The following is a 12,608-nucleotide window of genomic DNA, read 5'->3' on the forward strand; positions in this document are numbered from 1 at the left end:
GTGGACCTCACTCTATGCAGGGGTTTGGTGGAGATGGTGGGTCCCATCCATCAAAACATGAGGTGTAAACTGGTGGGCCCAGCCATGATATGCATGGGAGGACAATGGTGTGACCCCCTCTTCAAAACATGAGGTGTAAAATGGTAAGACACCAACATGCTATACATGAGCGTAAAATGGTGGCGCTTAATCAAAATTTGATGGAGCATAAGGTTTGGAGAGATCTGATCTATAGAGAATAAGTAAAGAAATACAAGAGAAAATTAGGCAGAGTTGGGGCAAAAAATACAAAGATCGGTCATGAACTACAAAACTTAAGGGGCCGTTTGGATACCTCGTGCATTTGTATTTTGATTTGGATTTGAGTTTTGGATACAAAATACATCCATCAGCATCATGAACATGTTTTAAGGGAGGGAGGGAGGGTCGGATGTCTCGCTGTTGCCGGAGCAACGTCGAGGACCAGCGACGGTGAAGGAAGTTGCCACAAAATATTGATTTCTAAATAATGTCTCGCAGAACAGATTTGAAAATCATAATTTTTTGCACTGTTGTAGTTGATTTGGAAATTTTTAGGATCTAATCCAGTTCAAAATGTCAACTAAATCCAAATCTAAATCTTGTGGGCATCCAAACGTGGCCTAATAGTAATGTTTACAGTATAACTCCCCTAGTACGTTCTCGTAACCCTAAAAGCAATCTAAGCCCTTGAAACCACGCCTTTATAAACCTTCTTAAGTGACTAACGTAAAAGCTAGTCCCCATCACTTCAAACTTATTAAAGTAGTTAGTGGTGACTTAAGTAGATGGTCTCCACCATCTTAAAGTCACTGAACCCCCTCAGATATCCAGGTACTCTAGCTCGGTGGTTTGTCCATCCACTTGATGAGAAAATGCCTGTATTATTTTTTGCTCCTTGAACTCGCCTCCCTCTTGTCTAATATATCTTCAACAATGTTCACAACTTCACATATTTGTCCTGCCCCTGCCCAAGTAGGCATAGGGCAAAAAATAAAGAAAATTAAGGTAAAATTAAGTAGCAATGCGTTAAAAAAAAAAGAAAACCAAGATGGTGTTGGTGATGATCATACAACTTCTTAAGGGAGAAATCCCAGTAATATCTGAGTTTATCTCATTATCCTCCTTAGTAACATTCTCATTAACTATAAAAGCAATCTTTCTCTTGGAACAGCTCTAATCTCAGCCCCATATTATGGAGTGACTGATCTAAAAACTAATTTTAAATGATAGTCCTCAGTCCTCACCACTTGCGAATCATTAAAAGTTCACTTATAAGATGCTGACTTAAGTAGATGATCCCCACTATATTCAGATGAGTGATCCCATGCAATGCTACACCCATCCTAATTTGCACATAGGCGTAGGCCTTCTTTGCATTGCCCATGGATCAAAAATTGCTCCCATTAAACAATCTTAATTGCTTGATCAAAGAGTCCCAAATGGATCTCGAAAGAGAAAAAGAGGGCCATGATGCATATTCAACGGCTGAAATAGTACACTTATTGGACTATTGGCCCACAATTATGTTAATTTTGGGTCAATAATCGGTTGGGGCCCTCACCATCGGTTGTCACAATCTGAATCGAACAGGACCTTACAGATTGATGGTGATTCTGCGAATGTCATTTCTTGGGTGACTGGAAAAGTAAAGGATGCCCTTTCTTGGGTGAGTTGCACAAGTAAAAGGCAGTGGAGATTTGCTTATAAGCTTACAGGTCAGAGGCATTCTCACAAGACTATGCCATAACCCATCTCATACCTAAGCAGATGGCCTTACAAAAAAGGATCAATTACCAATGGGGGACAAAAATTAGGTGAAATTATCAACAGGACCCATGCTTTTCAGAAATTATCAACGGGGGACAAAATATGTCTTTTCATTAAAAGCTGGACGAAAATGCCCTTTTCTTAAGCAACACCTTTTGCTTTTCCACTTTTCCCTCTTCTCTCTTCTTTCCCTCTTTTTTTTCACTTTTTCATTTTCAACTTTGTTTTTTTCTACATTACCAGTCATCTTCTTCATCATTTAGCCACTATTGGAGGTGGGAAAATTCAAAAATTTGAAACGTGAGTTCATTCCCATCTATCTTTCAATATCTAGGTTTTATTTTTCATTTGTTTTAGGGTTTTGCATTTCTCCTTCTCCCTTTCAATGGAGGATGAAGAATTTGAATCGTACGGCAGAAAGAAAAAAAACATGAAAATGAACGAGTGAAAAAAAAAAACAGGAAGTAAAAACGTGTTCATAAGGGACTTGATAAGCCCATTCGGAATTTGGTAACCCCATTTTGATACTGGATAACCCCAACCCCAGAGACTTGAAAACCCCCTTCCAAAACTCCAGTAAGGGACTTGATAAGCCCATTCGTAAATTGGTAACCCCATTTTGATACTAGATAACCCCAATCCCAAATACTTGAAAACCCCCTTCCAAAACTCTAGTACCCTCGACCAATTTTCAGGGACTTGATAAGCCCATTCTAAAATTGGTAACCCCATTTTAATACCTGATAACCCCAATCCTAGAGACTTGAAAACCCCCTTCCAAAACTCCAGTACCCTCGGCCAATTTTCAAGGACTTGATAAGCCCATTCAGAAATTGGTACTAGATAAGCCCAATCCCAAAGACTTGAAAACCCCCTTCCAAAACTCTAGTACGCTTGGCCAATTTTTAGGGACTTGATCACCCATTCGGAAATTAGTGACCCCATTTTTTATACTAGATAACTCCAATCCTAGAAACTTGAAAACCCTCTTCCAAAACTTTAGTACCCTACTTGATAATCCCATTTTGATACTAGATAACCCCAATCCCAAATACTTGAAAACCCCCTTCCAAAACTCTAGTACCCTCGGCCAATTTTCAGGGACTTGATAAGCCCATTCAGAAATTGGTAACCCCATTTTGATACCTGATAACCCCAATCGTAGAGACTTGAAAACCCTCTTCCAAAGTCAAAACGTGTTGTATATGCCAAAGGATATTTTCGTCCAGCTTTTACTTACAAGACCTCTTTTGTCTCCCGTTGATAATTTTTGAAAAGCATGGGTCCTGTTAATAATTTTGCCTAATGTTTGTCCCCCATTGGTAATTGGTCCTACAAAAAAATAGAGTTTTAGAGATGTTATAATTATATGGAATATGTATCTCAATCCTTAAGAGCTATTGTTAGTATTTGCTCGGGTAAGAGGTATGGACTTCTCGTCCCCTACTTGAATTTGAGCTTTTTATTGTCCAAATCAGAGCAATTGTACACAAATGCTTTTACAAATTCATTCCATATTATTTCTTACCCAGGACAACCGCACTGCCAACCATCATCAGGAAAAAGAACAAAGAACAAAGAACAATGGATTACTGTCTAATAATACAGAGAAAGATGAACTAAAGATTGATTCTCAAGAGGAGAATATATGAGGACTGAAGATATTTTTTGGCTTTTTACTGGTCTAGGACATGCTCCTAGCCACCCTTATTGATTCTATGTAATGCAAGTAGGGACCCCTGGTCCCAAATGTAATCTTCATAGTATCAATGAAATTATCAATTTTAAAAAAAAAAAAGCATACCAAGGATTGCATTCAATCTGTTAAAATGAAAACATTTACTCAAAGCCTGAGGTTTCTATACACGAATGTGGTTATTTCCCTCAAAAGGGTTGCTGAAATGAATGACAAATGTACAATCATGATTATCTCCGACTCCACCAATCTGGAATTTTCAGCCTTCTGCTCCGATGAACGGCGAGATTGGCAGCAGGTAGCTTGTGCCTCACCTGCTTCCAAATCATGTTGACGGCATCGTTCTTCTTGGGAGGATACTGGTACTCATAATGGTGAGAGATGCTCTTGAGTCTCCTCCACATCCCAGTCCATCTCTCCTTTGGGATTTGCCTAAGCTGCCCAACCATGTAGTTGGGTTCCAGTGCCTCCTGGACAGAGAAGAAGATCGAGAAATCGCGATAGTCAATCTCGTCCTCAAAAGGGAGCTCTATTCGATCACTTACAATGACTGGCACACAGTGGCTGACAATGGCATCAAAGAGCCGACAAGAAGAAGGGGTGTCTCCAGCCGGGTTCAGACAGAACTTTGATGAACGCATTCCTAGCGAGGACTGGCATGACAGAAGAGAGAATGTGATGATATACTACATACAGCAGATAAATAGAACTTAAACTGCAAGAGAATGCCCAAGAACAGAGGAGAGATGATCCAGAGGATATAAACTACTCAATGAGAGCTCAGTCTATAAACCCTCTATCACCTGATTAGTGCACATGTCAATCAATTTGGAGTTCCAGAGAATCCGGAACTATATCTTGGATGTGACAAAGTTCCCTACTTTCTGATCAATGGACAGTTATTTAGATAATTTTCCATAAATTTAGCTGCCAGTGACTATGCAAAAGCAGACTATGGATCAGATAGTCAGGAACACCAGATTGGTGGGTATGGCCCTTTACTTGAATTTCAGGTTGACCAATCTGATGGAAGTGATGATTTATACACCAAATTTCAGCGTATAGTTCATACACAGGATTAGTCCTCAAGAAAGAACACAAGGAGATATAAATATCATTACCAAAAAGTCAGACCACTCTCAATACTCTTGTATAAAAATGGCAATCAATAGATATAAATGGACAAGAAGAAAAAGCCAGAGAAAACATTCCGTGGAGAATAAAATGCATATATAACTCCATGACTTACTGCTTTTATGGTGTTTTCCGTTGCCCGGCTTTCTTCGAAATGAACATCTTCATGGCCTACTAAAATCTTGGCCAGTTTTGCACGAACAACCCCTTCCTGCATCAAAGCAAGCCCCCACCAATCACTACTGCCTCTGAAAAAAGAAGAAGCTCAGATGAATGCTGTGCTAACTTTAAGAGACCCAACTTACATACATCTTTCCTGACTGTCCTTCCACTGAAGAAGAGGAGTGTGGATCGAGATTCAAATGGATCGTGAGGTTCATCCTCTATGTATGAATCCACGACGTGTACATATGGTGCTACTACATCTTTGCTCAGGAAAGACACGTTTTTTGGGTAGCGCCCAAAATCTGCAACAACAAGAATAGATGCATTCACCTGATCCCGAAGGAATCTGAAAGCATTCGGGTGATGCAGGGGAATTACATGGTCACGGCCTTCAGACTGCTGCCAATACTTGGATTTCCGTAAAAACTCCAGTATGTCAATCTGACATCAATCAGTGCATACGTACATAAATAACAGGCATTTAAGGTAACAATCAGAGAAATGAATTCATGAAATGGCATTCAGGCACATTATCGTTGGTGTCCCCAAAATACATCAAGAGCAGGACAACTTCACAGGCAATCAGATATTTGAAAGATAAGAGATGAATCACCAAGACATCATAGAGAAGTTTTGAATCTGACTTCATTTATATTATTGGCAAGAAAATTTAGAGAGGAACAATAGAAATACACTTTGGGCAAACTCCATTCACCAAATTAGACAACAAGTAACCTATGTAGAAATAAACATGTAGTTTCCATTTCTGGTTTCAGTAACTACATTTTCAATTCTTTAATAATTCCAAACCTACAGATTGATTGCCATAGGCTTGATAAAAAGGTCACAGACTTCATATTCCCCACCACTCTTAGCATCTTAGAATGGCCTCCCGAAGCCATAGTTTTAAATTTCATACAAAATCTGAAATTTCGGAATTTCACTAAATTCAATTTTTTTTTAATAATATTGTATTTTCCCAAAATTTCGGCCGCAATTAGGTAACTAATAAAATATTGTTTTTTTTTATGTACCGGATTTCGGCCAAAATTTCAGTTTCGGTGAAGTCCGAAATACATACCGAAACTGAAATTTAAAACTTAAAACCATGCTCGAAACACATTGTCTAGCACATTTAAGACATTTATGGAGAATTACCTTACATGCCACATAATCTAATCTTTCAGATAAATGGAGTTTCCCTACCAAGATTCTACATAAAATTTTATGATTCTCATGGAATCATCTGTTAGAACTTTCCTGTTTAACTGATCTCATTCGAGAATTACTACCTACAAACCAATACAATTTCTTTATAATGTCCAACCATAGCCTTGATAAAAGCTCCAAAATCAACATTTTCGAACACTCTAGTATCCTCCTAACGTCTTAGAAAAACCACTGCATGAAACCAAAACTATTAAACAATCCAAACTAAGAATAGACTATCAAACCCACTAGAATGATTTCCTCCCAGAACACATTTTTACATCCCAGAGAACTACTGTTCCCATTGAATCAAAGTTTAATGACAAAACCCTTAACAGCATTGTCAATTCAAGCAACAGCAATAGCTAAAAAAGGGGAAAAAACAGAAAAAGAATAATCATTACAGGAACTCAAAAGCATTAAACAATTCAAACTAAAAATAGATATCTATTCTAGCCCACTTTAATGATTTTAGGCTTTAACATCACTCTACATCCGGCAGAAACCTTAAATTGGAAGTTTTTTGGAGAAGTTGGTTAGTTAACATGGTATCAGAGCCAAAGGTCTCGAGTTCAAACATCCCAGATAGCAAAAATCCACATGTGATGGTTGGCCCAAAGTGGGACCACATGTGCCACGTGTTTGCCGAGTGGGCCACACGTGCGGGGAGTGTTAAAGTATAAAAAAGATAAATAACGCATTTCTCCAAGAGCTTAAGCTTTTGGAGAAGTTGGTTAAGTGCTTGGAGAAGTTGCTTTTTGATCCTTTGATGGTCGGCCCATGTTAACTAACCAACTTCTCCAACAGCTTAAGCTCTTGGAGAAGTTGGTAAGTTAAAATGGTATGCCAAAGGTCTCAAGTTCAAACCTCCCGGATAGCGAAAATCCACATTCAACGGTCAGCCCAAAGTGGGACCACATGTGCCACGTGTTTGCCAAGTGAGCCACACGTGCAGGGGAGTGTTAAAGTATAAAAAGATAAATAACGCCTTTCTCCAAAAGCTTAAGCTTTTGGAGAAGTTGGTTAGTTAACACAGAATTTTCCATTTCTAGCAAAGAGAAACAGCACTGTCAAATCGACCAACACCGTTGAATAAAAAAATTAAAATAAACAATAGGCCTCTTTATATGCAACCAAAATTCGTTCTTATTTGCAAACTAAAGTACTTCAAGTTAAACTATTTGCAAATGGGGGCATTGAGACCTCTTTAGGATACAAAATTGGTATTTATCAGCAAACAAGATTATTTTGAATAAAATCTTATTTGCAAATGAGACATTAAAGATACTTCTTAAACCATTAACCAAGTCATATGCAAAATCTATGGTAACCATTATTAGCATATCAGATTACATGCAAAGATGAGTAGATACATTTAAGACTATATGGAAATAATTTCAAGGGGTAACCAAAGAAGAAAGAAAAGTTTTATAAAGGAATGTTTGGTAAACCGTTTCGAAAGTATTTTCCTAACAAAAAGACAAAAAATAGAAATCTCCCTAATTTACTCCAGTTCTTGAAGAAAAGAATATTGTTTCTCTAGCATCTTTGTGAGAAATCAAAATCAAAATCTTGTGGGCATCCAAACGTGGCCTAACTGTGTCATTTCTAAGACTATCATAACCAATATTTGCAAATAACTATATCTAAATTCAAAACCATTTGAATAGAAGATTACACACAAATACTGTCTAATTTTCCATTTGGATGATCATTATTCGAACAATTCAAAAGAAAAAACAAGAACACGAATCTGAGATCGAAAAATCACCTGCAATTGGCGATCGATCTCAGTCTCCGGATCAGTCATGTTGTGACCATGAGTGTTGAAACTCAGAGACGAGAAGAACGGCACGAAGAAAGCCTCAGCAAAATTTGGATCAGAAACCCTAATCGCCTCTCTATTCTCTACTTCTTGATCTACATTTTTATACATTAAAGAGGCCATCATCCAGTACTCTACACTGTGTTGTTTCTTGAGTCCGGAATTTTGTGGCCATCGGGGTAGGGTTTGGGGATCTGAACGGCGGTGATCGAGCATTCCGAAGTTGAATCTACGGTCGAGATCGTACATGTAGATTTTTAGAGGAGGAGGATTAGGGTTAGGGTTAGGGTTAGGATTAGGGTTAGGGCAGAGAGAAGGGTCAGAGGAGAAGGAGAAGAAATAGGATCTGAAATCGATGGTTGAGAAGAAGAGAAAGACAGAGATGAGGAGGAGAAGGAAGATGATTAAGGATGCAAGGGCTTTCGATATCATTTTTATACCTCTTTTTTCTTTCTTCTTCTTCTTTCTCGTTCGTTTCTCGCTCGTTCTTGTTTTCTCTGTTCAGTTTTGTTTCTGCGTGTTGCTTGTTGAGACGTGCAGGTGAAATGTGGCCTCTATCTTTATAAGAACACCCCTACTCCTTTGTCTCATTACAATACAAGGATCAGAGGCCCGTTCACTAAGTAGGTCCCGCCTAAAACAAGAGATTACTTATTCCTTTTGTCGTTAATTAAAGTCTGCCCAGTGCCCACAATTCAATTCACGTTACCAGGGGGCGCATTATCCCACAGTGGGGCGAAAAAATCATTTCCCAATTTGAAAACATACGAGATTCGCGGAAAGCCAATTTCGCGGCTGCTTTTGCATGTGAGAACAGCCACCTCAGATGATTTAAATTAATAAGACAAAATCTGCGAAAAAGTCAACCTGTGTAGCTGTTCTCACATGCAAAAGAAAAGCCAGCGTGAAGAGAGGTGGGTGAGGGTGTCAATTTTGGCTCAGTCTCGGAAGCTCGCTCGAGCTCGGCTCGAATCCTTAACGAGCCGAGCCTAAATCGGGCTCGGCTCGGCTCTTTAAGGCTCGTTAAGAATTTAATATATTTAAATATATATATATATATATATTAATATATACACTAAAAGGGTTGTCCAAGGAGTGAAAGGAGGAGGCAAAATATGTCACTTCATTTTTGGAACCCCACTTGTTACTTGGACCACCCTCCGTAGTGTAAAAAAAGTAGTCAAATTACACTAGATAGGGCTGTCCAAGGAAGATGAGAGGTGTGAACTTAATATAACCAGAGCTCGGTAAGACTCACGAGCCTGGTTCGAGCCCGAGCCGAGCTTGGCCAAGCTCAGCTCGTTTACACCCCTAGAGGTGGGTAGGGAGGGCACAAGCGGAATGAGGGCCCACATCACATACAAAAGACATTACAACTCCCCCATAACATCTCTTTGTTTTTCTAGCTTTCTAGTATCTTTCTTTGGTTGTACTTTGACTATCTCCCTCCCTTTTATTCTAATAAAATTTGGCTATCATTCCGAAAAAATAAAAAAACATCGAGAATTGTAATTAACAATGTTCTAAACACCCTTCATTTCACTAAAAGCAACACAAATTTTCCTGAGAACATGACCAAATTGCTGCTCAACCCGCGCATCATGGCCAGAGAGTCGCTACCAAATGACCAAAATTGGAGCAGACCAGACTCTCCCTGAGTAGTATGCCATCTCAATCGGAGCGAACCCGATGGAAATTTTAAATAATAGTCTTAATTACAAGAGCGTTACGTATCAAAACCTTCTACAAGATGAAATCCGTGCCGTCGATCCAATGCTAGGAAATGCCATCTGATGGTCTCCTCAGGAAGTGGATCCAGTAATGGGGTTAGAACCCTTTTGTTGAATTTGAAGGGAAGGGAAGGAACTATCAGGAGGCAAATGAGAGGCTCTGTTGCTCCATGAAGTTTCTATGATGACAAGAAGAAAATAGAGACAGGCAACAACTGAGATGATGAAAGAAAGAAAGAGATTCTCTGTTAGAAGTTGAGGCATTGAGATATAGAGGAGAGAGGGAGAGAGAGGGTGGTTTTATAGGGATTGAAAGAGAGATTTTGTTCAATGAATTTGAAGTGGCTATTGGTTTTGGCATTAGAGGCTGCATGAGGCAAATTATTAGTCATAATAATAGAATACATTGAACCCACATGCTACCTGATCAAGTTGGGTTACTTTGTTGGAAATTGCTAGAATTAAAGCCACTTTTATATTCCTTCCTAAAAGACAGTGGGCCCCACTTTTGCATTCTTCACCTGATCGGATCAACAAAAACCTTAAGGCCAGCTAAATGGTGCTGAGATCAGCTTGATTGGATAAACAAGATCGCATGGTCTCCTTGTGATGTTCTACAAGATCAACGGTCTCGATCTCATATACATGCCTCCCTATGCCCCTCATTGGATTCAGAATTGCCTTTTACCAAGTACCAGAAAAGTGACTTTCTGAACAGTCGTTCTCTAGAGTAGAATACATTGAATCCCACATACTTACTTGGTCAAGTTGGGGTTGTTGTTTATAAAAAAAGGTCAGCGACTTTCAGGGTTCAACGGGGCAGAAAATGCAATGCATTTGCACTTGTTACAGAGGAAAATGAGAACTTGTAGATCATGAGATGACTCATATGATCTTGTCCCATGCACTAAAAATCAACGGTGTAGTTCCTCTTGGCAGAATTTTAAACCAGGCTTGATGGATCAAGGGCTTAGGATTATCCGATCAAGCTATTCTCAATGCCATTTGGCCAATCTCCACCTTAGATGATTCGGGCCATCCATTTTGGTGGGCCAGAGTAGATAAGTACGAACCGTTGGATTCTTCACCTTTTGAATATGGACTGTTAACCGTTTTATTAACTTGTTGGATTTTTAAATCGTTGGCTTGACGCACATCGATCTGATGGTCAAAATCGATTTACTTGTGTACTTGGATTAGTTTGAGAGTAGTCATTGGGGCCTGATCAGGAATGGGCTAACCATGGATGTATGGTCCGTTAATCACTTCGAGTTTAGGGTTGATCTCATATCGTATGGTCAGGGAATGCTTCATTAGGCGGCGATCTCATTCTAATACAATGAACCCAAGTCAGCATAGCGGGTCCCACCACAGATGGACCCAAGCCGTCCCACTTTGTAGGCGTCCCTTCACAATGGAAAAATAAGGTACAAGGGCCCTCCTATTGGTCAGCTTCATATCACTTCCCATTTGAAAAATATGAAAGTAAAGGAAACATAAATGCACATTGTTGAAACTGACCGATGGGAGGGCCCTTGTAGCTAGTTTTTGCAAGGGCGGCCTTTTTTTTTAATTTGAAAATTGACATATTTCATTAATATTAAGGTGGCATTCGGACCAGGAGTCCATCCCGCAATACAACATATTAAATAGAGAGTGCTGGCATGGGCATACCCGAAACCAATACAAAAAGCAATTACCCATCACCTCCTCCTTTCTTCCTTCCATCAGCTAGCATTCTTTATAAGATTAAAAGAGTCCTTTGTACACCTTCGCCTGTGCCCTTCAAAATAAGCAGTTAACTCTGTTCTCGTAACAGAAACCAAGCTAGAATTCTGCAAGGGCGCCCTTCGTTCATTCCTCTTTATAGTTATACGGTGGTCGCACCGCCAAAAAAATTGGCCAACTAATTACATTTTCAGGAGATTTAATATGACAATAAGGGCATGTCTGGCTACCATGAATTTTTTTTCATGATATGAGTCTCGAAGTGATGAGAGAGAGGCGTTGTGCCTATGAAGTGGATAAAAATTAGGAGACAAAAATCAGTAAACTAACTAATGTCTCAGGTGGTAAGAAGTCGCTGAAAATCAGGAAACAAAAAACTCCACTCAAAGTTGGATCAACTTTTCCCCACCCTCATCTCCATCATGCACTCTCAAATCTCTCTTCTTCTCCCACCCGCCCTACCCCTCTCTCACCACTTGAACACACTAACTTATCATAAATAAATAAAAGTCCTGACGGGCAGACATGGCCTAAGAGTATAGAAATTGTCAAGTGTGAGAGATTCTAAGAAATACTCCCGTAAAATTCCAACAGCATATCTCAAGTAAGTACCTTGTTTGGATGTGAGGAAAAAATATTAGGAATTTTTTTTTCCATGGAAAATAAATTCTCCACAATCTGGCAAACGAATTTCAACGGTTTTTTTTTTTTTTTTTGGGTTCACATCAGCTTTTGTTCTAGGATAAAATATTACCAGAACAAATTTGACAAAAAGAAAAACTTATCCAAGCATAATAGCCAATCCCAAGAACACCTTAACCAAGGAGACATCACAAGGAATTGATGTTGTAAGATGAAACAATGTATAAAAAAGGCAATAAGTTCATTTCTTTCATGACCAAATGTGGTCTGAAAAAGAAACAATGCATAGCATGAGAAATGGTTGCAAACAACACCCATCATCAGAAAAAGGAGAGGATAGAGAACTGCCCTTTGTATAAGGTCCAACATTAACTCTTGAACAATTAGAAAATTCATTTCAAGCACATTTTCTTGCCTAACATTGATACATTTACTCTTATCAAGAAGTCCCTATTTCCATTATTGTATGTATGTAGTGGGTTCAAGAAGTCCTTTACTATTGTATGTGGTGGGTTGAATCTTTAGACACATTGAAAGCATGTACATCCAAAAGTGTTTCAAGATAAAATATTCCCGGTTTTTCGTTGGTTTGACAAGTATGAAACTCATGTAGAATACTTTCTTATAATTGTGAAAGCAGCCCTTGGGTTTTCAAACATGTGGGATTTTTTAGGGTTTCTGTTTTTCAATT

General features: G+C 39.0%; 1 protein-coding gene across 1 annotated transcript; it reads right to left on the reverse strand.

Moving 5' to 3' along the window:
• Nucleotides 1–3,610: 3,610 nt before the first annotated feature.
• On the reverse strand, nt 3,611–8,358 carry LOC143862302 (Exostosin family protein). Its single transcript, XM_077373322.1, has 4 exons — nt 7,764–8,358; nt 4,928–5,224; nt 4,734–4,829; nt 3,611–4,137 (listed from the first exon to the last, which is right to left on the reverse strand). The coding sequence occupies exons 1-4, from the start codon at nt 8,247–8,249 to the stop codon at nt 3,715–3,717; spliced, it is 1,302 nt and encodes a 433-aa protein (XP_077229437.1). The 5' UTR covers nt 8,250–8,358; the 3' UTR covers nt 3,611–3,714.
• Between the last annotated feature and the right edge of the window lie 4,250 nt (nt 8,359–12,608).

Source organism: Tasmannia lanceolata, unplaced genomic scaffold (genome assembly GCF_043159265.1).
Source record: "Tasmannia lanceolata isolate RefF3 unplaced genomic scaffold, GAP_Taslan_0.1 ptg000037l, whole genome shotgun sequence".
NCBI lineage: Eukaryota > Viridiplantae > Streptophyta > Magnoliopsida > Canellales > Winteraceae > Tasmannia > Tasmannia lanceolata.

Coding starts and splice junctions, on each gene's coding strand:
- LOC143862302 (XM_077373322.1), bottom strand. CDS start 8,249: ATGATATCGAAAGCCCTTGCATCCTTAATCATCTTCCTTCTCCTCCTC. Junction 4,830..4,927: donor GAAGGACAGTCAGGAAAGAT/GTATGTAAGTTG, acceptor GCTTTGATGCAG/GAAGGGGTTGTTCGTGCAAA. Junction 4,138..4,733: donor CGGAAAACACCATAAAAGCA/GTAAGTCATGGA, acceptor CTGTCATGCCAG/TCCTCGCTAGGAATGCGTTC.